Source organism: Ranitomeya imitator, chromosome 3 (genome assembly GCF_032444005.1).
Source record: "Ranitomeya imitator isolate aRanImi1 chromosome 3, aRanImi1.pri, whole genome shotgun sequence".
NCBI lineage: Eukaryota > Metazoa > Chordata > Amphibia > Anura > Dendrobatidae > Ranitomeya > Ranitomeya imitator.
The window spans coordinates 415,845,062-415,872,439 of record NC_091284.1 but is presented as its reverse complement, the minus strand read 5'-3'; the positions used below and the strand labels follow the sequence as shown (position 1 = coordinate 415,872,439).

The following is a 27,378-nucleotide window of genomic DNA, read 5'->3' as shown; positions in this document are numbered from 1 at the left end:
TATAAGATGGGGGTCTCTCTTATAGTCTGAATTTAAGGTATCTTACCTGGGGGGCGGCGATGGTGGAGCGAGGTCACAGGAAGCATGGTGGAGCAATGCAGGCCCTGGGTGGGAGAAGTGGGTGCCCCAGCGATACAATGCTGCATGCCCAGTGTCGCAGTGAAGCAGAGCTGATGCTGCATGCGCAGTGTCAGCAGTGAAGCAGAGCTGATGCTGCATGCGCAGTGTCGGCGGTGAGGCAGAGTGGAGTGCCTTGCTTTTCCGGCGGCCATTTTCCCAAAGCCTTTATTAACTGTTTTACACTTGTTATTACATAAACTATACATTACACATGTTATTACATAGACTATACATTACACTAATTATTGCTTTAACTGTATCTTACATGTTTGATTACATAAACTATAAATTGCACATATTACATAGACTATACGTTACACTTGTTATTACATACACTATATATTATACTTTTTATTACACTGTTAAACAGAGAAGACTAAACTTCTGACATTGCAGCATACTTCCCTAAGGCTGCCGTCACACTAGCAGTATATGGTCAGTATTTTACCTCAGTATTTGTAAGCCAAAACCAGGAGTGGGTGATAAATACAGAAGTGGTGCAAATGTTTCTATTATACTTTTCCTCTATTTGTTCCACTCCTGGTTTTGGCTTACAAATACTGATGTATAATACTGACCAAATACTGATAGTGTGACCGCAGCCTAATAGTGATAAGCGGACAGGGAAACCCATCTCATTGATTGCAAAATTCAGCCTAAAATGAGCAACGAAAAAGTTAAAAGCCTGACCCTTTTAATCCAATGATAGGATCAGGATTGCCAACCGTAAATAGGATTATGCATTCAGGCTACACATGTGGATTAATGATAATTGAAGAAATGCAGTCAGTAGTTTGAAAATCAAACACCAAATTGAAATAAAATAAATGAAAGGAGCTTCAAGCAATAAATTGGATTAGTGGCAGCTAATCAATCCATGTGATTTCATAGCCAGGTTGATTTTGGCTCCATTAAATCACAGAAGATGGCTATGTCCAGGCTTATACAGTCATGCCCAAAAGTATTGACACCCCTGCAATTCTGTCAGATAATACTCATTTTCTTCCTGAAAATGATTGCAAACACAAGTATTATTATCTTCATTTAATTTGTCTTAAATGAAAAACACAAAAAGAATTGTCCTAAAGCCAAATTGGATATAATTCCACATTAAACATAAAAAAGGGGTGGACAAAAGTATTGTCACTGTTCGAAAAATCATGTGATACTTCTGTAATTTGTGTAATTAGCAGCACCTGTAACTTACCTGTGGCACCTAACAGGTGTTGGCGATAACTAAATCACACTTGCAGCCAGTTGACATGGATTAAAGTTGACTCAACCTCTGTCCTGTGTCCTTGTGTGTACCACATTGAGCATGGAGAAAAGAAAGAAGACCAAAGAACTGTCTGAGGACATGAGAAACCAAACTGTGAGGAAGCATGAGCAATCTCAAGGCTACAAGTCCATCTCCTAAGACCTGAATGTTCTTGTGTCTACCGTGCACAGTGTCATCAAGAAGTTTAATGCCCATGGCACTGTGGCTAACCTCCCTAGATATGGACGGAAAAGAAAAATTGACAAGAGATTTCAACGCAAGATTATGCGGATGTTGGATAAAGAACCTTGACTAACATCTAAACAAGTTCAAGCCGCCCTGCAGTCCAAGGGTACAACAGTGTCAACCCGTACTATCCGTCGGCGTCTGAATGAAAAGGGACTGTATGGTAGGAGACCCAGGAAGACCCCACTTCTTACCCCGAGACATAAAAAAGCCAGGCTGGAGTTTGCCAAAACTCACCTGAAAAAGCCTAAAACGTTTTGGAAGAATGTTCTCTGGTCAGATGAGACAAAAGTAGAGCTTTTTGGGCAAAGGCATCAACATAGAGTTTACAGGAGAAAAAAAAAAGCTTTCAAAGAAAAGAACACGGTCCCTACAGTCAAACATTGCGGAGGTTCCCTGAAGTTTTGGGGTTGCTTTGCTGCCTCTGGCACTGGACTGCTTGACCGTGTGCATGGCATTATGAAGTCTGAAGACTACCAACAAATTTTGCAGCATAATGTAGGGCCCAGTGTGAGTAAGCTGGGTCTCCCTAGAGGTCATGGGTCTTCCAGCAGGACAATGACCCAAAACACTTCAAAAAGCACTAGAAAATGGTTTGAGAGAAAGCACTGGAGATTTCTAAGGTGGCCAGCAATGAGTCCAGACCTGAATCCCATAGAACACCTGTGGAGAGATCTAAAAATGGCAGTTTGGAGAAGGCACCCTTCAAATATCAGGGACCTGGAGCAGTTTGCCAAAGAAGAATGGTCTAAAATTCCAGCAGAGCATTGTAAGAAACTCATTGATTTTTACCAGAAGCGGTTGGTCGCAGTTATTTTGGCTAAAGGATGTGCAACCAAGTATTAGGCTGAGAGTGCCAATACTTTTGTCTGGCCCATTTTTGGAGTTTTGTGTGAAATGATCAATGTTTTGCATTTTGCTTCATTCTCTTTTGTGTTTTTTCATTTAAGACAAATTAAATGAAGATAATACCAAAGAATTTGTGATTGCAATCATTTTCAGGAAGAAACTGAGTATTATCTGACAGAATTGCAGGGGTGTCAATACTTTTGGCCATGACTGTAAATGCTACTATGCTAATTTTGTAATGATATATTCTACGTCTTACAATACTACTTGCTGCTATGAAATGAAATTGTCTTTAGCCAGAATATTTAATGTTTAGCTTGTAGACCTACATCCACAGTCGATGTTAAGATGTATGCATTTACAAACTGTTTATATGAAAGGAATCAGCAGTGGTGTATCTACCATAAAGGAAGACCATACTATAGGACAGAGGCAGATCTAGGTTTTCCAGCACCCGGGCCGTGGCAAAAATTAATCTTGGTGCCCCCTCCTATACTCAGTTTAAGTGGTTTGAGTAGTCGTCATGTGACCGCTCATATGCGATTTGCATGCTTGCAATAATTTGCTGACTAGCTGCTCTTCATAATTCTTTCAATGTTTAGTGAAACACTGCTATCCATGCTTCATTGAGAGAAGCAGATAGAGGTTAGTCAGCATGTGACCCTAAGCCCTAAGTATGAATGTCACATATGAGTGTTCATGATATGACCGCTGGAACTGGCAAGCAGAGCCGAATCATGACAGTGAGCACATCACACTCTGTTAGCATTGAGCATGCTACATTGCTTAATTTTATAATTAAAGGGTTTGTCCAGGTTTGTGATAAAAAACTGTAGTCACTGTACAGTGGGGCAAAAAAGTATTTAGTCAGTCAGCAATAGTGCAAGTTCCACCACTTAAAAAGATGAGAGGCGTCTGTAATTTACATCATAGGTAGACCTCAACTATGGGAGACAAACTGAGAAAAAAAATCCAGAAAATCACATTGTCTGTTTTTTTTAATCATTTTTTTTGCATATTATGGTGGAAAATAAATATTTGGTCAGAAACAAACAATCAAGATTTCTGGCTCTCACAGACCTGTAACTTCTTCTTTAAGAGTCTCCTCTTTCCTCTACTCATTACCTGTAGTAATGGCACCTGTTTAAACTTGTTATCAGTATAAAAAGACACCTGTGCACACCCTCAAACAGTCTGACTCCAAACTCCACTATGGTGAAGACCAAAGAGCTGTCAAAGGACACCAGAAACAAAATTGTAGCCCTGCACCAGGCTGGGAAGACTGAATCTGCAATAGCCAACCAGCTTGGAGTGAAGAAATCAACAGTGGGAGCAATAATTAGAAAATGGAAGACATACAAGACCACTGATAATCTCCCTCGATCTGGGGCTCCACGCAAAATCCCACCCCGTGGGGTCAGAATGATCACAAGAACGGTGAGCAAAAATCCCAGAACCACGCGGGGGGACCTAGTGAATGAACTGCAGAGAGCTGGGACCAATGTAACAAGGCCTACCATAAGTAACACACTACGCCACCATGGACTCAGATCCTGCAGTGCCAGACGTGTCCCACTGCTTAAGCCAGTACATGTCCGGGCCCGTCTGACGTTTGCTAGAGAGCATTTGGATGATCCAGAGGAGTTTTGGGAGAATGTCCTATGGTCTGATGAAACCAAACTGGAACTGTTTGGTAGAAACACAACTTGTCGTGTTTGGAGGAAAAAGAATACTGAGTTGCATCCATCAAACACCATACCTACTGTAAAGCATGGTGGTGGAAACATCATGCTTTGGGGCTGTTTCTCTGCAAAGGGGCCAGGACGACTGATCCGGGTACATGAAAGAATGAATGGGGCCATGTATAGTGAGATTTTGAGTGCAAACCTCCTTCCATCAGCAAGGGCAATGAAGATGAAACGTGGCTGGGTCTTTCAACATGACAATGATCCAAAGCACACCGCCAGGGCAATGAAGGAGTGGCTTCGTAAGAAGCATTTCAAGGTCCTGGAGTGGCCTAGCCAGTCTCCAGATCTCAACCCTATAGAATACCTTTGGAGGGAGTTGAAAGTCCGTGTTGCCAAGCGAAAAGCCAAAAACATCACTGCTCTAGAGGAGATCTGCATGGAGGAATGGGCCAACATACCAACAACAGTGTGTGGCAACCTTGTGAAGACTTACAGAAAACGTTTGACCTCTGTCATTGCCAACAAAGGATATATTACAAAGTATTGAGATGAAATTTTGTTTCTGACCCAATACTTATTTTCCACCATAATATGCAAATAAAATGTTAAAAAAACAGACAATGTGATTTTCTGGATTTTTTTTTCTCAGTTTGTCTCCCATAGTTGAGGTCTACCTATGATGTAAATTACAGACGCCTCTCATCTTTTTAAGTGGTGGAACTTGCACTATTGCTGACTGACTAAATACTTTTTTGCCCCACTGTATGTGACTGCAGACTTACAAATCCTCACAACTTGCGTACTGCATGCTATCAGGATTCTCCCGAGCTGGTAGCAGGCAGTCATTTCAATGAAAGTATGCAATTTGCATACATCTGGCCATACTCCGACTAGATGTGCATGGCCCCACTCAATTCACAGAATGTTTCTACCCGGCACAGGACCGCATGTATGCAAATCACATACTTGGGGTTATATGACCTCTCACTCTCGCTGCCGGCATTGAAGAATCCTATCAGCGTGCAGTGTGCACTCTGTGAAGATTCATACGTCTGCAGTTACGTATGGTGACTGCAGACTTTCATCACAAACCTGGACAAACCCTTTAATGCTCCCAACATAAATACAAATGTAGTAAACATTATGTTGTTAAACGACACAATACTTTATTAACAGGGTCATGTAATCTTAGAAGTGACAGATTATTACATGTCTACAGGATCAGAACCAATAACAGCACATGAATACATCACCAGAACCACCATCAGTACATGGATACATTACAAGAACCATCATCAGTACAGGAATACATCACCAGAACAAACATCAGTACCGGAAAATACATCACCAGACCCACCATCAGTACAGAAATACATCACCAAATCCACCATCAGTGCATGAATACAGCACCAAATTACTATAGCGATCAATTGTAATGTCTAGTCAGCCCCATATACAATTGTATTACATGATCACAATTCCCAGTATGTCTTTAACATTGGTAAGGAGATACTGGGAGTTGTTGTTATCAGTCTTTATTCGACTGCAGACTATACCGGAACCCCAGTACTGATGAGACACGTTCAGTATCACAAATCAACATTTTCATCCAGGAACCTTATAGGTGACATCTTCTCGAATTCTCCTTCTTTTCTTCTCCATTTTATCCAGACAGCATGATGAGTTTTCACATCCACAGCTTGTCTCTACAGACTTCTCTCTTCTACAGTCTTCTGCAGTTCATCCCAACAAATAAAATAACAGCGTGATTATAGTGCTCCTGAATAAAGATGTCTGTCCCTCTCTATGCTCCCTGCAAAAAATATGATCCCACACACTGTCCCTCTTATTGCACATGCCCTCCACACTGTCCTTTCCTTTTCATACTGGGTGTCACTTGTCATACTGTCCTCTGACACTGTGTCTCCCTCTATATGGCCCAGTTTCTATACTGTGCCCCTGTCTCATACTCTGCCTTCTCGTCATTCTGTCCCCTCCTTGCTGTTCCCTCACACACAATGTTGAACAGTAGGCATAATTGGAGAACAACCATGACTGCTCCTTGCTGTGTTCTTCTCCAATGACCAGTCACGGCTGTTCTCCAATCATTCCCAATGTTCAGCTGATTGATGTCCCAGTCAGCATGTTCATCGCATAATTGGGATGTTATTCAACTGAAAGTAAGCATCACTGAAGAAAAAACATGACTGCTCCTTGCTGCCACCCATCCCATTGAGTGGAAAGGAGCATGGCAAGGAAGTACAATTATAACATTGTTTTTTACTTTCACCAATAGCTGCCACCTGTGACAGACACATGTTTTGGGTGTTAATAATCACCTCTAACATGGTCCGTTCTTACACTAATTTTGAACTGACAGGTTCCCTTTAATTAGAGATCTGCCAAAAAATACACTTCTATGCTCATCTTGTTTCCTCTTTCTTCTACTGTTCTTACCATTGCGTAGTGGCCGGCAGCCTAGTTCATCCTTACATTCTGATAAAGTTGCTGACCACAGAACCTATTTAACAAGACGGAACCAGTAAGGCAATCTTAGCAGTAGCGCCCAGCTTCTGCTAACCGGTGCCAATCATGCAGCAGAGGAATATTGATTTTGATGGCGTTTCCCAGCAATCATCTAATTGCCATAGTGTGCTATTGTGCAAAATGACCAAAAAAGGAGTTGCAATATACAGGGGCTCTTTTCTCTGACCCAAGGGACCCAAGAGAAGAATCTAATGGGGGATGTGGAAGAGTGTTGTTCAGTTTGTAAAGGGAGAATTCTAAATCAGGATTCACCTGAGTTTGAGATGATAGTTGGCCTTCGGGACTAGGGTCCAGAGTCTAAATTGGTTTAACTTGTGCATGCAGTTCACATGTTTATGTGGGTTTCCTCTAAGTGCTGTAGTTGTCACCCACACACCAAAATGTACTAGCAATTTCATTAGCCTTCTTTAAAATAGGTATTAATGTATATGTGTGCCAAATAAAGGAATTTAGACTATTAATCCCCACTAGCAATAGCGTAGAAGCAAACATTTGATTGTGGTCTCACCTTTCTACTACATACCCCATCGAAACCTTGTTTGCTCCTACCTCTTCCATTTTAGGAGAAAATGACAGCATAATCTTCTGACTACCTTCTCTTTATAATAATAATAATAATAATAATAATAATAATAAATAATTCTCTTTCTGGTAATTGGAACCCAAGAGGTTGTCAACATGAAGATGAGGCTTTTTTTTCACAATGGACCTTATAGTATTTCCCCGTTCTGCCTCTATGGTGTGGACAGCATTGCCTACACAAGAGACAGCAACTGATTCTATTAAAGGGAATCTGTCAGCACAATCCATCCCTAAACTGCTCATATGTTTATGTTACTCTGAACGATAATGTCATCCACACATTTTCTTATACAATCTGTTGCTTCCTGATTGAAAAAAAAAACGGCTGTTTTAATTTCATATGTAAATGAGCTTTAAGTGCTCAGGAGGGTGTGCCAAAGAACTTCTCAATCCTCTGTCTCCTTGACTGTAGATTTTGTTATATCAATACATAAGTTGATATAATCATTTACAGTCTTCTTTGCCAGACCAAAAGAAGCAGAAGCAGCTACTGCGCTTGTATCAGCTCTGAAAGGGTAGTATGCGGTATAGAAAGAAATGCTATGTTTGGATGCTCTGTGCTGTTGGCAGTCAAGGAAGATGGAAACATTTTGTCTGTCACCAAAAAAAAGAGAAGTAGAAAACTACTACCATAGGCTTTGGCTGAGAGAAAAAAATAATCAAAAAGTGTATTAGCTTTAAAAGGAGTCTGTCTCCACAAAAACACAATTTAAACCAGCCCCAAAGTCCTTTAAGGCACTTATCCCCTATAAAAATCTGCCCTGAATTTGGCTACCTCTGTCTCCACTACACACAGTGTAAAGGAGGAGAGATGAGGGAGCTGTGTGGTGGCATGCTGCGATCCAGAAACTCCAGTGGGGCATCCAAATGCGGGCAGCAGAAAAATGTACTAAAGCCACACAAAGGGAGAACCAAGTACCCTATTAGCGTTTGAGAATAAAGAACATATTTTGCACAATGTAGGACAGATTATACAGTGAGGGTATCACTTTTATAGGTCTCAAGTCCCCTATATTATAATGTGCTTATTTTAAATTGTGGTTGGGGTATGACTGACTCCCAGTAGGAAGAGCTTAATGACGCTTTCCCATCTGTAGACACATACATGACTTGTAAGCATCATTCAGTCACGATTTGTACTATGAAATTTGACTGTAACATATGAATAAGCCCATAGACATAGGTTGATTGCAAATAAAAATGAAAATAAAAGGGAGATACAGATAAGATATTAGAAAAAACTTTTTGACAGTGAGGGTGATCAATGAGTGGAACAGGCTGCCACGAGAGGTGGTGAGTTCTCCTTCAATGGAAGTCTACAAACAGAGGCTGGACAGACATCTGTCTGAGATGGGTTAGTGAATCCTGCATTGAGTAGGGGGTTGGACACGATGGCTCTTGAGGTCCCTTCCAGCTCTAACATTCTAGGATTCTATGAATAAGTGATGTAGAGGACGTTGCTTCAATCAGTGTATGGGCCCAGGGCTGTGGTGACTACAGGAAATTATTGGTAAGGTGAAATGTAAAATGTTTCTATTTCCGGCATTTGTCTTTATATGGGTTTCTTGCACAACAGATTACACTCATACTCAGGTTTGGGCTCAAGAAAATTATGGGCTACCAACTGAAATGAAGAACATGTCCAGTTGTAAAATGATCAGATATATCATCAGTAAGATCTAATAAGTTATTTGTGAATCAACCCCCAAAAGTTCAACCTTAGCGACAAATAATTGGCTCCAAAGTCAGATCTAAATGGCGTTGTCGTCTGCTCGACTAGGTGATCCCATTCCTGTGTCAGTGCCTGGGCCAACCAAGGTTTCTCTGTTGATATGGTAGGCCAGTCTGACTCTGACCTCAGGCCCTCAGAACAGGAAAAAAAATGTGCTACTGTAATTTAATACTGATATTAGGTTTTTTTTAGATAAATAAAAAACAGGTAAAGACTACACTCCAAGTTTTCTGCTCTCAGGTGTGAAAATATAGTTAATAAATGTGATATGTTGTATGTAAGAGGGCTGTTATTTAATCGTCACTAGATTTCACAATGCAAAATGCACACATTATTAAATTGATTGCCTAGACTTTATCAGAATAGTGTACTTACATTGAAAATACACGACAGAATGTACATACGTGAGTAAAACAAATAAATAAGAATGGCTAATCATTTTTGCATGTTTAAACAAAATCTCTGCCCACCTGGCCTGAGGGACAGCTCCTCAGTGTCTCTCCTCCCTACTGCTGAGATCTCACAGCGATTAGTACAAACTGCAGCTGTCAGTCAGGCAGGGTGGGCAGAGACTGAATAAACTCGGACCTATGAGCACTTCATAAAGTGCTCGCTTTAATATCAGGATTATACAGCTATGACATGGATTTTCAAAAGAAAGTACAATAGTTCCAAAAGATCTATGAGATTTATTTAATAATGTACGTAGTTTGTATTCAGAAATTTGCTGACAGATCTGCTTTAAATTATAGGTATTGTGTAAAATCTCTGTAAGTTGTAGCGTTCTCTGGGTTTTGTAGAGTTAAAGTATTTGTATCATGAAAAGCATTAACACTTCATGCTGAAATCAATATCCTCAATTTCCAAATCCTGGAGAACCAATTTATAGGCACTCTTTCCCCTGCTTACCACACTGTTTCCCTCCATCATTCCCTCCTTTTTTTTGTCTTTTTTTCTAGGTGTCAGATGGGGAACCTTCTAAAAGTCTTGTCTTATAGCGACCTAGAACAGTGTCCCACTTTTTTCCTTGACTTTGAACGTGAGATCATTTTATTTTTCCATGTTTTTTTTTTATTTTGCTTTCATTTTATTTTTATGTTGTTTTTATTTGATGTCATCATAAAGCACTGCGGTTTTATACTGTGATGATTCATTTGATAAGGTTTCATTATTTACATATATGGTCCCATGCTACAAGATAACATGGGTTACTAAAAGCTAGAGGGATTTCACAAATTGCACACATACAGTCTCATTTTTAACATGCCATTATGTTTTTTTTATTCTTGTGGTTATAGTTCATTTCTTTATACCTCCGCAAATCATAAGTAAAATAGGCTGTTAAAAGAACTTGAAAGCAAAATAGAAAAATATAATTTTTCCGTAACTGGATAACACCTAAGAGCAGAAATATGGCCCCTTTGCATTCTCTATCTACAGTATATCTGACTAATCCCTTGAAGCTAAACATCATCTGATTTCTTTTATAGCACTACTCCAGCTGTTTGTTTTTATTTCACTGCTGAAGTGTTGGCTCTAGTGTAAGTTTCCTGTCCCTATTATGCTTACCATTCATCATCTTCTGTTCTCTGTGCCACTCCAGTCATCTTCTGCAGTTTGTGACCTATTGGATCGCTCCACTGTTTGCGGGGGTGAGCTGTTGGTCACTTCTCAATGTAAGTCTATGAGAGCCAGAACAAGGCCAGAATGAGGGTCTCATAGACTTACACTGATAGCTTATGACCGTTACCTCTGACTACCGGTCACTCAGAAGTTGCAGTCACAAGATGGCAAATCAGGACCAGAGCGGCACTGGGAACAGCTGAAGACAGCGGCTGGTAAGTAGAACATTAGGGTCAGGGAACTTACATTACTACCACCACTCCAGCACTGAAACAAAAAATAAAAAAAACACTGGAATGGTTCTTTAACTGTAAGTATTGTTTTAAAATGCACCTTAGCTCATGTTATTAAGGACCCTTTGAGATATTTTGCTGGGTAATTATGAGTAAAGGTTTATAAGCCAATTTTAGACTGTGATTTTTATAGCGGTCATCACAGCTGCCTGATAAGTTGGCCATACACATTCGATCAGGACTTATCAATTTTTTATATTACAACCTCATCAGAACAATATAATGCTCAGTTCTCACCAGGCAGGCCAAGATGACATCTGGGCTTCACCATGTGTAGTAAAACTCCATAATAAAATTCAAAACATTTCTCTTTTTTTCTTCTGAAACCACTAAGTCATTACAATAAGTACATAATGAGTCAAATATTTTTGTTAAACTAAACGTGGCTGCAACTATTGAAATGACATGCAGAACATAATCACTTCAAACTCCCTCACTCACTGATGAGCCTCACATTTTGGGATACACTGTTTTAGATATACAGTGGGTACGGAAAGTATTTATACCCCTTTAAATTTGTCACTGTTTGTTTCATTGCAGCCATTTGGTAAATTCAAAAAGTTCATTTTTTTCTCAATAATGTACACTCTGCACCCCATCTTGACTGAAAAATGCAAAAATGTAGTCATTTTTGCAAATTTATTAAAAAGGAAAACTGAAATGTCACATGGTCATAAGTATTCAGACCCTTTGCTCAGTATTGAGTAGAACCACCCTTTTCAGTTAGTACAGCCATGAGTCTTCTTGGGAATGATGCAACAAGTTTTTCACACCTGGATTTGGGGATCCTCTGCCATTCTTCACATGCAGATCCTCTCCAGTTCCGTCAGGTTGGATGGTGAACGTTGGTGGGCAGCCATTTTCAGGTCTCTCCAGAGAGGCTCAATTGGGTTTAGGTCAGGGCTTTGGCTTCGTCAGTCAAGAATGGTCACAGAGTTGTTCTGAAGCCACTCCTTTGTTATTTTAGCTGTGTTCTTAGGGTCATTGTCTTGTTGGAAGGTGAACCCTCGGCCAAGTCTGAGGTCCAGAGCACTCTGGTTAGAGGTTTTCATCCAGGATATCTCTGTACTTGGCTTCATTCATGTTTCCTTCAATGACAACCAGTCTTCCTGTCCCTGCAGCTGAAAAACACCCCCGTAGCATGATGCTGCCACCACCATGTTTCACTGTTGGGATTGTATTGGGCAGGTTATGAGGAGCAGTGCCTGGTATTCTCCATACATACCGCTTAGAATTATCACCAAAAAGGTCTATCTTCGTCTCATCAGACCAGAGAATCTTATTTCTCATAATCTGGGAGTCCTTCCTGTGTTTTTTTTTAGCAAACTCTATGTGGGCTTTCATATGTCTTGCACTGAGGAGAGGCTCCTGTCAGGCCACTCTGCCATAAAGGCCTGACTGGTGGAGGGCTGCAGTGAGCAGTGATAGTTGACTTTGTAGAACTTTCTCCCATCTCCCTACTGCATCTCTGGGGCTCAGCCACAGTGATATTGGGGTTCTTCTTTACCTCTCTCACCAAGGCTCTTCTCACATGATTGCTCAGTTTGGCTGGAAGGCCAGGTCTTGACTGCGTATTGCCAAGATTGGTCCTTCTCTCTCATGACATCATAATCCCACCATACCAAATTCTCCATAAAACCAAAACTTATTACTGAACAAATTAACACATGACCATTTTTTCTTTGGATAAATTTGGATAAATTGGCCACAGCGGCCGTATATTAACAAAACAAACATAATAACACTATTTATACAATTGTGTAAAAACTTGAGGGGAGGGTTCTTGGAGCTAACAAAACTGGCACACCATGGGCAAAAAGCCCCCCCCACAAACTTTTTTAACCTAACCTTCTTTACCCTCAGGCGTAACCACCAGCTCGAGGGCACCATGTAACCCGTTTCCGGGCAAACCAACTCCAAAAGCTACCGAGGTAAACACCCCGTCCAGAGCCCGTAAACCGAAGCCAGTTCAAACCCATAAAACATCAACTCCAAGAACTCAACCTCCCCCCCCCACGTAGCCACTGTGACAATGACCTAACACTAAAGGTACCGTCACACATAACGATATCGTTAACGATATCATTGCTTTTTGTGACGTAGCAACGATATCGTTAAGGAAATCGTTATGTGTGACAGCGACCAACGATCAGGCCCCTGCTGGGAGATTGTTGGTCGCTGAGGAAAGTCCAGAACTTTATTTCGTCGCTGGACTTCCCGCTGACATCGCTGGATTGGCGTGTGTGACACCGATTCAGCGATGTCTTCACTGGTAACCAGGGTAAACATCGGATTACTAAGCGCAGGGCCGCGCTTAGTAACCCGATGTTTACCCTGGTTACCAGCGTAAACGTTAAAAAAAAAAAACACTACATACTTACCTTCAGCTGTCTGTCTCCGGCGCTCTGCTTCTCTGCACTCCTCCTGCATCCTGTGTCAGCGCCAGCCAGCCGGAAAGCACAGCGGTGACGTCACCGCTCTGCTTTCCGGCTGACCGGCGCTGACAGTGCAGAGGAGAGCACAGCGCCGAAGGACAGACACGGAATGTAAGTATGTAATGTTTGTTTTTTTAACGTTTACACTGGTAACCAGGGTAAACATCGGGTTACTAAGCACGGCCCTGCGCTTAGTAACCCGATGTTTACCCTGGTTACCGGGGACCTCGGGATCGTTGGTCGCTGGAGAGCTGTCTGTGTGACAGCTCTCCAGCGACCAAACAGCGACGCTGCAGCGATCGACATCGTTGTCGGTATAGCTGCAGTGTCGCTTAGTGTGACGGTACCTTAACTCCCTAGAAGTAAAATAATCCCATTAAAACCTAATGCCCCAACCCCCACCAATCACTAATCCCCACAAAAACAAGGGAGGGTGGGTTGGTTTCTTCTTTCCCTGCTAATGCCACATGTACTGTCCCTAACCACACATTTTTCTTTATACCCACACCCTCCTCAGCCTAAACACCTGCCCCCTCCTTTGTCCCCTTTCAACCAATCCCACTGGACTGCCTTTAAATGTTCCCACTTCCCTTGGCACCATAGTCATGGGGGGCTTTCATTTAGCTGTGCATATTGCAGCCCCCCCCTCCCGCTTGACTGCGTATTGCCAAGATTGGCCCTTCTCTCTCATGACATCATAATCCCACCATACCACATTCTCCATAAAACCAAAACTTATTACTGAACAAATTAACACATGACCATTTTTTCTTTGGATAAATTGGCCACAGCAGCCGTTTATTAACAAAACAAACATAATAACACTATTTATACAATTGTGCAAAAAACTTGAGGGGAGGCTAAATATCATCTGATTTCTTTTATAGCACTACTTCAGCTGTTTGTGTTTATTTCACTGCTGAAGTGTTGGCTCTAATGTAAGTCCCTATTATCCAAGGGTTCTTGGAGCTAACAAAACTGGCATACCATGGGCAAAAAGCCCCCCCACAAACTTTTTTAACCTAACCTTCTTTACCCTCAGCCATAACCACCAGTTTGAGGGCACCATGTAACCCGTTTCCGGGCAAACCAACTCCAAAAGCTCCCGAGGTAAACACCCCGTCCAGAGCCCGTAAACCAAAGCCAGTTCAACCCCATAAAACATCAACTCCAAGAACCCAACCCCCTGCCAACCATGAGCAGCCCTGACAACCTCAGCCTCGCGAGTGCCCCACCACCGCCACTGCTCTCTCAACTCCTTCCTGTATGGCTAGCGCCCACAAGTCCAAACCTATATCGTTTAAATGAACACCGTCATTCCTCCAAAAGTTCCCCATCCCATCTTCCAATTCCAAATGCCGAACCGCCACACCCCCATTCTAGGAAACAAAACTTCCTACAGCCCTGTTCAGCTTGACCCGTGCCCTATTAATACCCTTATGAGAATGTGCTGCCCTCCAAGTCTTCCTCAGACCAAACCGTCACCATCCCAGGAAAAGATACCCACAATCTCAGAAAGACAAAGCGGATATCCCGAATCAACTCCCTCACCGGCTTAGACCCTAAGTCATTCCCTCCCAAATGTACCACCACTATATCCGGTGCGCGATCCAACCGAGCAGCGCGGGCAAATTCAGACAACAATCTGCACCACAACATGCCCCGAAATCCCAACCAACGAACAACCACTGTATCTCTGCAAAAACCCATCCCGAATCGCTCCCCAATGAACGAAGGAATGTCCATGTTTCCAAGCCAACAGATGAGTCCGACCTGCAAGATACAACAACAATTAATTTCAAAATAACAAATGTCCACCCTCGATCAAGATACTCCCTTCAACGCCAAACGTAAGACAAGTAAGACAAATATCGATTAGACGTCCATCTTCCTATACGCCTTATTACATCCACACCCAAACCCAAGCCATCCGCCTCCGACGCTGCCCCAATTCTAAATGAGTGTGAGTCAAAGAAAAAGGGGTCAAGAACTAACAACACTAAGACTTTTTTTAACACCGCCGTAAATTGAAACCGCGACAAATACTCCCCTTGACGGTGCCTCAACAGTGGACCGTACCTACCATACCACAATCCCCAATAATCCTCCAAATAACGATGTGGACACATCAAACCACCCACCACCTTCCCTAACACCACCCGTTTTCCCTTCCCCAGCTGATCAGTCTTTGAACGTCTAATCCAAAAGGTAATACCCCCTGCCCAAAAATCTACATCCTCGGCTAACAAGCCCCCGGCCAAATCCTTTGTAGGGGACACCAGCTCCCCAAGTCTCAATGCCCCCAAAAAGGCCAAAGAAAAAGCCAAGCGAAACAGAACGGCCTCAAAATGAGAACTACAAATCTCCCCCAAAGCCCCCCCAAACGTTCCAACATCCCAACAGTTATGGGCCTGCGCTTGTCGCAAATCGAGGATCCTTTACGAAAACCTCTTAATGCCTGTCACATCAAAAAGTCTTTCGTAACATCCATAGAACCCTGAAGCTTGAGACCAAAAGCCACACCAGCTATAAATTTGTTCAACTTTGACACTGAGCAACCCCATTCCTCGGCTGACCCTATCAATAACAAAAGCGCCATTATCTTATCACTGTCAGACACCACCGTACCCAACTGATCTAACCATTGCTCCCAAGCATGCCACGACGATTCGTAACCTGACCAAGTCTGTCCTGACACCGAATCCTGTATCAAACGTCCACCTCGTCCGCAACAATCTGCCACAAATGTGAAGGGCATCCTGTTCCTGCCTCCTCTGTGTATGGTGCCAACTCCCGGAAACGCTCCCACTGCAAACGAGACAAAGCATCCGCAATAGAATTTGGAAACGCACCCGCCTATCCTTAAACATGTTGCCCCAGATAAACACAGATACAACGATTGGAAACAATTCCAGCAACACCAAATTTTTTGTAAATCAATTTTACACCACCAATCGGGCCAAACGCCAACACTCCATTTACCTCCACAATAGGCGCCGTAACCAACACTGCCCGCCGCATCCATAAAAATCTCACAATCAAAATCAATAAGTTCCTCCTGTAGAATCAAAGACCTTCCATTATATTTTTCTAAAAAACGCCTCCACACAATTAAATCCTCTCTATGCTCTTTATTCAATCGAATGAAATGATGCGCCGACCGCACTCCAGAATTCGCTCTGGATTATCTTCTGGAAAAAATTCTACCCATAGGCATAATACGACATGCAAAATTCAAACGACGAAAAAAACAGCGACTGTAAGGGTACCGTCACACTATACGATTTACCTACGATCACGACCAGCGATATGACCTGGCCGTGATCGTAGGTAAATCGTAGTGTGGTCGCTGGGGAGCTGTCACACAGACAGCTCTCCAGCGACCAACGATGCCGAGGTCCCTGGGTAACCAGGGTAAACATCGGGTAACTAAGCGCAGGACCGCGCTTAGTTACCCGATGTTTACCCTGGTTACAAGCGTTAAACTAAAAAAACAAAAACAGCACATACTTACATTCTGGTGTCCGTCAGGTCCCTTGCAGTCTGCTTCCCGCACTCAGTGACTGCCAGCCGTAAAGTGAAAGTGAAAGCACAGCCGCTGTGCTCTGCTTTCACTTTACGGCCGGCAGTCACAGTGCTGGAAGCAGACTGCAAGGGACCTGACGGACACCAGAATGTAAGTATGTGCTGTTTGTTTTTTTTTAGTTTAACGCTTGTAACCAGGGTAAACATCAGGTAACTAAGCGCGGTCCTGTGCTTAGTTACCCGATGTTTACCCTGGTTACAAGTGAACGCATCGCTGGATCGCATCGCTAGATCGCTAGATCGGTGTCACACACACCGATCTAGCGATGACAGCGGGAGATCCAGCGATGAAAGAAAGTTCTAAACGATCTGCTACGACGGACGATTCTCAGCAGGATCCCTGATCGCTGCTGCGTGTCAGACACAGCGATATCGTAACGATATCGCTGGAACGTCACGAATCGTACCGTCGTAGCGATCGAAATGTTATAGTGTGACGGTACCCTTACTCCTTCAATGTAACCTTGCGCAATTTTTCAACTCTCAGCACCTCCTGCTGGAGAGATAACAACTTATCTTCGGGCAACCTGCACTCCATTCTCTCAGAATTGATAAGAATTCCCAAAAAACTCAACACCGTGCATGGGCCCTCCGTCTTTTCCTGTGCTAATGGAACACCAAAGTGTCCCGACACCCATTCCATGGCAGCCAACAAATTCCTACACACTAATGAATCTGGCGGTCCAACAAACAAAAAATCATCCAGGTAGTAGATGACTGAAGGAACCTGCGAAACATCGCGCACAACCCACTCTAAAGGTACCTTCACACTGAGCGACTTTAGAACGATAACGATAGCGGTCCGTGACGTTGCAGCGTCCTGGATAGCGATATCGTTGTGTTTGACATGCAGCAGCGATCAGGATCCTGCTGTGAGATCGTTGGTCGGAGCTAGAAGGCCAGCACTTTATTTCGTCGCTGGATCACCCGCTGACATCGCTGAATCGGCGTGTGTGACGCCGATTCAGCGATGTCTTCACTTGTAACCAGAGTAAACATCGGGTTACTATGCGCAGGGCCGCTCTTAGTAACCCGATGTTTACCCTGATTACCATTGTAAATGTAAAAAAAACAAACACTACATACTTACATTCCGGTGTCTGTCGCGTCTCCCGGCGTCCTCTTCCCTGCACTCCTCCTGCATCCTGTGTCAGCGCTGGCCAGCCATAGAGCAGAGCACAGCAGTGACGTCACCGCTCTGCTTTACGGCCGGCGCTTACACAGTGCAGGGAAGGTGACGGCGAGGGACGCGACAGACACCGGAATGTAAGTATGTAGTGTTTGTTTCTTTTAACATTTACAATGGTAACCAGGGTAAACATCGGGTTACTAAGCGCGGCCCTGCGCTTAGTAACCCGATGATTACCCTGGTTACCAGGGGACTTCGGCATCGTTGGTCGCTGGAGAGCTGTCTGTGTGACAGCTCTCCAGTGACCACACAACGACGAAACAGCGACGCTGCAGCGATCAGCATCGTTGCCTATATCGCTGCAGCGTCGCTTAATGTGACGGTACCTTAAAAAAGTACTAAAAGACTCAAATAGTGAGCAAGAAATCGAACAGCCCATGGGTAAACACCTATCCAAATAAAAACCCCCATTCCAAAAGCAACCCAAAAGAGGAATGCTATCGGGGTGAACCGAAAGCAATCGGAAAGCCGATTCAACATCTGTCTTAGCCATTAACGCACCAGCGCCATACCTACGTACCCATTGCACGGCTGCATCGAAAGATGTGTATACCACGGAGCACAGCTCCTCAGCAATGTCATCATTAACAGATAGCCCTTTAGGGTATGACAAATGTTGAATCAAACGAAACTTGTTAGGTTCCTTCTTTGGAACAACCCCCAAGGGCGAAACTATCACTCCCTCCCCAGGTAAACAACTAAACGGCCCTGCCATTCGCCCCAAATCCACCTCCTTCGCTAATTTTGCCGTAACTACGTCTGCATGTAAATCAGCCGACCTCAGATTCTCAGAATCCGAAAACCCTCATAAAAACCTTCGAAAAGTAACTTCGCCTTTAACCGATCCAGATACCTATTTAGATAAGGGGCCAACTTTTGTACATTCACTGGTGTCACCCCTTTGACCAAAACCCACTGCAGGTCTACCCCTCGCTTTTCTAAAACATTTGGCCGCTCCATGTGAGGCCCCATTACAGTGGGAACATACATGCTTAAATTTACAAGTGCTACCGTACTTGCATTGGCCGTCATTAAACTGCCAACACATCCCTGTTTTGTCTTTTGTCCCCTGAGTCCCTTGACCCCCACCTCCATATCCCGGATGCTGCCCAACACTCCCTCCACCCCCTTGAAAGAACTGCCCAAACCGTGTTGGTGCCATAACTTTCAACCACAACCCTATATCTTTCTGGTCCCATTTTATCTCAGGCCTAACCGCCTTCCTTTGCCTAAATTGCTCATCGTACCGCAGCCACGCCAGGCCACCGTACGCCCTATATGCTTCACCAATAGTATCCAAGTAACAAAAAAGACACAAACAATTTTCCGGAAACTTTTCACCAATAACACTCGCCGGAATAGCAAACGCCTGCTGCCAATTAACGAATGTCTGCGGAATCAAACGCCACCTACGCTTTTCCTCCTCCTCTTTTCTGCTATCATCGTTATTCCCCTTTTCTAGATTAAATTTTTCCAAAGGAAGGAGAGAGAAAATCTCCACATATTCATCCTTCCAAATTTTTTCCTTTATTTCTTGTTTTAAATGAGCGCCTAAAGGCCCTTCAAAACAAACGTAAACCTCCCCTCTTGCCCTATCATCCAATTTAACCGTATCAGCCTTATCCTTTCCAGTTCGTATAGCCACTGACACCCCACCCGACGCTGACTGCTCCCCCCACTCAACATGTCCGAACCCAAAGGCTCTACTGAACCCTGACCCAAAGCAGGTAACCACGCTCCCACAGGGGATGCCCGTAAACTATCTGCGCCCCCCCCCCCCATCCAGCCTCCTCAAAATCTGTGACATACTTGACAAAAGCTCTCTCACCCCGGGAATCCCAAAATTACCAGCCTCACCACAGTTCTCCCCTAATTCCCCCGACCGAACCCCACTAATAGGCATACAAGGACTATACTCACACACACGAGGCTGCGTAGGTGCTGTGTTCCCACCAGCCGTGCTTCCAGAATACAGTGGTTCGCGATAGCCGCGTAGGTCACTGCAGGATCCGGAATCCTCCGCGCCGCTTTGTTGCTCCAGGCCCGCGCCCCCGGCCTCCTCGTCACCGGGGGGGGGGGGACCGAAGCAGGAGAAGATGATCTATTCCTTGATCTCCTCGCCAACCTCGACCTGTCTGCCACCTGTATGTCCCCACGCATGCCCTCCTACTGAGCCTCCTGCTGACTTCGTCTGTGCGCCGCCGTCACAGTACGCCCCGGCCGCATAGGGCCAGGCTGAGGGCCAGGAATCTGCCTGCCCGCCGATCTGCTGCTCAGTGCACCGGACCTGCCAGGTACCCCCGCAGCGTCTGTTCCAGGGTCACCCACCGCAGTGCACACATCTCCGGGCTGCTGCTGACCCGACGCTCCATTCCTGCTCCTCCTCCTCGTCGGCGCCGGAGCCACCGTCAGTGCCGCACCCTGCCTCTGATTGCTGCCTCTCCTCACCGCTGCCACGTGTCCCACCTCCATGGCCACACCATGTGCAGCCATCGCTTCAGGGTGCGCCTGCACCGCCGCAGCCCTAGGCCGCCTACCCACGCCAGCAGCGCCAGCCGATGGATTCCTGCCAGAGGGTGGGTCAGGCCGGATACCATTATTGCAGCCTGTACCCTCTGCAGGGTCCCCGGAGGGGCTCCGTGGCTGGCGTCTACCACGCGTACTTGCCTCAGGCGATAGATGTTCCGGTAGCCGGGTTCTCCTTGTCCTGGTGCCCTGGGCTCCTTGTGCTCCAAGCAGCGTCGCCAGGCTTTCTTTTAGCTGTGCATATTGCAGCCCCCCACTAGAAAGACTTCTGGTGGTCCCAAACTTCTTCCATTTAAGAATTATGGAGGCCACTGTGCTCTTAGGAGCCTTGAGTACTGCAGAAATTCTGCTGTAACCTTGGCCAGATCTGTGCCTTGCCACAATTTTGTCTCTGAGCTCCTTGGATAGTTCCTTTGACCTCATGATTTTCATTTGGTCTGACATGCACTGTGAGCTGTGAGGTCTTATATAGACAGGTGTGTGCCTTTCCAAATCAAGTCCTTACAGTTTAATTAAACACAGCTGGACTCCAATGAAGGAGTAGAGCCATCTCAAGGAGAATCACAAGGAAATGGACAGCATGTGACTTAAATATGAGTGTCTGAGCAAAGGATACATGTGATATTTCAGTTTTTCTTTTTTATTAAATTTGCAAATATTTCTACATTTCTTTTTTTTAGTCAAGATGGGGTGCAGAGTGTACATTAATATGAAAAAAAATGAACTTTTTTGAATTTACCAAATGGCTGCAATGAAACAAGAGTGAAAAATTTAAAGGGGTCTGAATACTTTCCGTACCCACTGTATGTTGGCCAATCCTAAGTGTATGGTTGACTGACCACCTCCCAACCTGGAGTGCTTTGGCATGTTGGATTTCCCAAAGCGATCCTTTGATCTTCCAACCTTTAAACATGCAGACTGAGATCCATTGAATATGGAAGGGACAAAAGATAGCATCTGTTTGGTAATATTTCCAAAAATGTTCTTAATTATCTAAATACCTCATAAGAGAGTCTAAAAAGCAAATTTATGAAAACGACTGTATTTTCTGGTGTATAAGATGAATGGGCGTAGAAGACGACCCCCAACTTTTCCATATAAAATATGGAATTTGGGATATACCCGCCGTATAAGTCATCTTATACGGCGTGTGCGGTGCATATGGTTTCCAGGGTCTGGAGGAGAGCAGACATTCCTTCAGGCCCTGGGATCCATATTCATGTAAAAAATAAAGAGTAAAAACAAAAAAATATGGATGTACTCACCCTCTGACGGTCCTTGGCTCTCAGAAGAATGCATTGAGCGTAGGACCTGCGATGACATCGCAGTCGTGTGACTGGTCCCGTGACCGCAACGTCACCGCAGGTCCTATGCTCAATACATTCTTATGAACGAAGGCTGCTGCTTGCAACGCTGAGAACCAGGGGCCGTCAGAGGGTGAGTACATCCATATTTTTTATTTTTATTCTTTATTTTTTACATGAATATGGATCCCAGGGCCTGAAGGAGAGTCTCCTCTCCTTAAGACCATGGGAACCATCCAGGATCGCTCCCTGCACATGCTGTACACGCTGTACCCGGCGTTTAAGATGACCCCTGACTTTTGAGACGATTTTCAGGGGTTAAAAAGTCATCTTATACGCCGGAAAATACGGAACTTAAAAGAAAAGCCGGTCACAGGGCAGCTTTTATTTTACTAAAGCACAATAACAAAACTGCAATGTATTAGCTTGCTATGAGTAAAAATAAATAAATAAAATTTCAGTTTCATAAATTTCACTTCTACTTCTGCTGTTAGCTCTTCAAGTAGTCTAACGCAAGTTGCCCAGTATTGTCTTATATAGTTGCAGCTTTATTTCCTTTACTTTGTCCAAACGTGTTTGATTTGGCATTAAATCAGAGGTGGCACATTTACAGGTCTGTCTGCTTTCAGTAAAAGACAACTTCAGAATGACTCATTCAGACACATTTAACCTCAACTCAAAGTGATCTGTGGTTGTGCAGCTAAAAGCTGGTAGCATAGCTCAAAATTCATTGCAAGCCTATTATTATATCTTCCTACTTCTAGACTTGCAAGTGTTGCTAATTTTCTTTTTTGAATATATGCAACACTGTCATTTTTGGATTTCACAATATGAGATATCGTTTCTCCTTGCGGAGAGTGACATGATAAGCATGTCGAGGTGAGGAGACTTAAAGCCGCAATGCTCCTCTGGGAAATATGCAAATTGTCTCTTCAGAGAGGAAGAGGACTAGAACTCTAGTGCCACCTATTGGAAGTAGCAATCCTAACAGTCAATGTCGACCCTTTAATGAAACGATACTTCTTGGATCCCGGTCAGACGCCTCTCAATCAACCAAACCAGATCTCCACTTTGCACTGACGAGGGGCAGTACCCTGAAACACAGTGTCTGCAAATTGAGATTCTGGTTTGGCTATTATCCTAAGTCATGTGACAAGGCTCGTTAAAGGTTCGACATTGACTGTTAGGATTGCTACTTCCAATAGGTGGCACTAGAGTTCTAGTCCTCTTCCTCTCTGAAGAGACAATTTGCATATTTCCCAGAGTAGCATTGAGGCTTTAAGTCTCTTCACCTCGACATGCTTATCATGTCACTCTCCGCAAGGAGAAACAATACTTCTTGGATCCCGGTCAGATGCCTCTCAATCAGCCAAACCAGATCTCCACTTTGCACTGACGAGGGGCAGTACCCCGAAACACAGTGTCTGCAAATTGAGATTCTGGTTTGGTTATCATCCTAAGTCATGTGACAAGGCTCGGTAAAGGGTCGACATTGACTGTTAGGATTGCTACTTCCAATAGGTGGCACTAGAGTTCTAGTCCTCTTCCTCTCTGAAGAGACAATTTACAATATGAGATATAAAGCTGAAAATGAATTGCAATGAAATATATTTAATTTTTTTGACCCCCTTAAAATCACTTTATCAATAATTTCCTTCCAACTAAAGCTGATCATAAAGATTTGCCAACAAAACTATTTGCCAGATACCAGCATTTTTATTTCAATTTTTTTTAACACTTGTAAAGAAACATGCACCAAACAATATCTCTTCCAAGATATGAGGTTTTTTTTTAGAAAAATCGTAAAGCATAACTTATAAGACTCTGTTCACATCTGATATTCTATTTGTCTGACTGTACAGGAACAAATGATTTCTTGCATCAATTACACAAATGGAAGCAGAAGAGCCCCCCAGATTATTATGGGGTCGGAATGGGTTCTTGTTTTTAAAATGAGAGTTCAACATGGAAGACTTTTTTATTCTTTCTAAAAAAAAAATGGACACCAAAAGGACCCCATGATAGTCAATGGCACCTCTCTGCTTCTGTTTGCATATCTAATAATGCAACAAATCACTTATTGTGTTTTCTGTTCCTAAATAGACAAAATAAAATGTCCAAACAGACATGTGAACAGGCCCTAAGTATTGTGTCTGTTGGCCTCATTTCAATTAGTGGTTTTGTGCCATAGAGATAAGAATAATTGTGATGTCTATGTCCAGCTTTAGCCCAGATCATAACCATTCATAACCATCATGTAACCCTTGTCATACCCCTACCATTAGTAACATAAAAAGAGGATATATATACTACAGTCATATATCTTAAACTTAAAATGCGATGGCATTTTGCTTGGGGTGGTTGGGGAATGGCTTGTGGAACGCTGCTGATGCTGGAAATAAATGTTCCTATTGAATGAATAGCACTGTGTTGCTGTTCCCTAGCATGGCGGGTGGACAGAGGAGCCACTTTGCATAGGAATAGACTTATGTATGTCCAGGACATATGTTTGGCAGACTTCCTCAATTGCACTTAACGGGGTTTTTCCCATGAACAAAGTTCATTTTAATCACTAGACCTTGGAATAATAATAATTTCCACAATTGGATGTGTTTAAAAAATGCTCCTGTGCTGAGATAATCTTATAAATATGCCCCTACTGTGTAATGTCTGTGTCTGACCACACAGTAACACGGTCTGATCATGCCACATCTCCTGGGCAAACGAAGAAGCAAAAGAGTATACAGACAGGACAGCATGGGATCACAGATGATTCTTTTTGTGAGGTAAAACATTTCCCTGCTTGTTTTTATACAATGTTTTACCTAAAAAAAAAAAATCATCTGCGATCTCATATTGTCTTGCCTGTATACTCTTTTGCTTCCTCCCCTGCCCAGGAGATGTGGTGTGATCAGACCATGTTCCTGCATGGTCAGACACAGCCATTACACAGTACACAGCAGGGGCACATTTATAAGATTATCTCAGCACAGGAACATTTTTTCTTAAACACAATTGTGGAACTTGTTATTATTCCAAGACCTATTGATTAAAATGAACTTTGCTCTTGGGACATTAAGGATGATGTGAACCCAGCCTTAGATATGCACAATATGCTCTTATAACACACAGGTCATGTAATTGTAACGCCGCTGTGGGATCTTCGTTTGCGGTCTTAACCTGCAGGCACATGAAGAGTGGTTTAAATATTTTTGGAGACAAAGCAGTGGTTTAGAGTAATGATAAGGTGATATCTGCTTTTTTCTTATAGACATTCCCAAGGTCACTAACTGATATTTTTCTGTCTTATACATTTACAAAAAGATAAATTATTTGCTGATCTTTGCACCTAAACCGTTACGACTCGAGGGAGACATAGACCCACAAACATTTACTTTTACTACAGGTTCTGTATTGCTACCAGTATACATTGTCTTACTGTGTTTGGTGCCTGCAGATGCTCAGCCTACGGAGGCAGAGACTGTAGTGTGGAACCAAGTCAACTCCGTTCTGGAAGAGGCCCAGGGGATCTTGGCTGAGCTGCAGTCATACCGGGGAGCTGGGCAGGAAATACGACAGGTGAGACTTGACGTCCTTTTGTAATGATCACTGTCTTCTGTATGGGTGGATAGCTGGAAGTGATGTGAAGGTGGCAGTTATTACATTCCATCCAGAATAGCCTTATACTAAACAATTATTTAATTATGGTGCTTGTGGCTAATTACAGTTTATTCAGTGCATAATTACACATAAGACAGGAGGAGTTGTTGGCCTCTTTCTTGTGCCTTCAGAAATGCTTTCATGATATCAGTATACGGTTCATTAAAATCTGGCTTTTAACAAACTGACACATATACTACTGGCTTAAATGGAATCTGTCGCCAGGATTTTGCTACCCCATCTGAGAGCAGCATAATGTAGGGGGAACGTTTGATAGGAGCGGTGTTTCACTCACTTTACGGGTTTCTGCAATTTTGATTAAAGACTTTTATCTGCTGAAGATTTAGTAGTACTCTGAGCGCTGATCTCTGTATAACCCTTCCCCACACCCAGGGCTGCCACTAGAAATTTCAGGACCCCAAACTGGCAAAATTTTCAGGGCCCCCTTGAGACTCCGCCCAGGCTCCACCCCAGCCCCGCCTCCACGCTCCACCCCTCGAACTGTCCACAGTCCCACCGCTCTCTCTTGGAAAATCTCCACTTCTCACCTATCACACATTAACAGTTCCCATCACCAGATCACACATATAGCCGGCAGCTTTTGTTTTGGCCAAAAGATTTTTTAAACCGCCACCATAACACGGTAGACACTTTTGGCTGGGCCCTACTCTGCTGTAACCTACTAAATATTTGTTAAAATATGCAATACAATTTAGGTATATTTTTATTTCTTTTTCAATTTTTAAAATGACCAATAATATCACATACAAGGAACAAATACCGCTACACCATGACCAGACCGCATATTACCACCAGTGATCGAATAATATCACATACAAGGAACAAATACCGCTACACCATGACCAGACCACATATTGACACCAGTGACCGAATAATATCACATACGAGGAACAAATACCACCGCACCATGTCCAGACCACATGTTACCACCACATAGTGACTGAATACTACAATACTGATCAGTAATAAAAAAAAAAGCACCATACTATCACCATAAGTGCCATTATACACAGGAGATCTGTACTTAGTATGCAGTGTCTGTGTACAGATAATACAGTGATCACTAGTGAAATTATACACAGGACCTCTGTATATAGTATACAGTGTATAGTGTCAGTGTATAGGTAACACTGACTCACCAGTGACGTCTCTAGGTGAAGTCCTTCATCTTTCATCCAGCACAGACCGCCATCATTTCTTCCAGCCAGGACTCGTCTCTACAGGAAATAGCACAGTTATCTCGAGCTCCACTTGCAGAACACATTACTTAATTTTTCCCAATTTCTACATTACACCACATGAAGAAAAAAAGGCAACATAGTGTCACTCTACACAGTAACAGAACCGCCCCCACATTTAAAACAGTATACTCAAAAAATAAAATAAATACATCACTGCAGTAATAATATCCCTTAATTAGCCCCTATGGAAATAATATTCGCCATCCTGGCCCCGTGTGTTTCATTCCTGGTGTCAGCCATATGTTCTCCCATCCTGCCCTCATGAGTATCCATTCTGCCCCATATGATCTCCCCATCCTGCCTCATCTGTCTCCATCATATCCATCCTGCCCCATGATCCTGCACGATCTGTCTCCAGTCCTGCTCCATCTGTCTCCAATTCTGCCCCCAGTGTCTCCAATCATGCTCCCATGTCTGCAATCCTGCCACTTGTCTCCAATCATGCCCCCTGTGTCTCCATTCTCCCCCATCTGTCTCCA

The 27,378-nt window shown here is 43.4% G+C and overlaps 1 protein-coding gene across 11 annotated transcripts in view; it reads left to right on the top strand.

Moving 5' to 3' along the window:
• The window catches only part of LOC138670121 (CYFIP-related Rac1 interactor A-like), a 132,584-nt gene that overhangs the window by 78,573 nt on the left and 26,633 nt on the right, over nucleotides 1-27,378 (top strand). For 6 of the 11 annotated variants that reach the window (XM_069757166.1, XM_069757162.1, XM_069757165.1 and 3 more), the window contains 2 exons: nucleotides 9,982-10,061; nucleotides 25,435-25,556. In XM_069757166.1, coding sequence (XP_069613267.1) covers nucleotides 9,989-10,061; nucleotides 25,435-25,556 — 195 coding nt within the window. In that variant the 5' untranslated portion in view covers nucleotides 9,982-9,988. The remainder of the gene's footprint in view (nucleotides 1-9,981; nucleotides 10,062-25,434; nucleotides 25,557-27,378) is intronic. The other 5 variants (XM_069757169.1, XM_069757161.1, XM_069757168.1 and 2 more) reach the window with 1 other exon arrangement.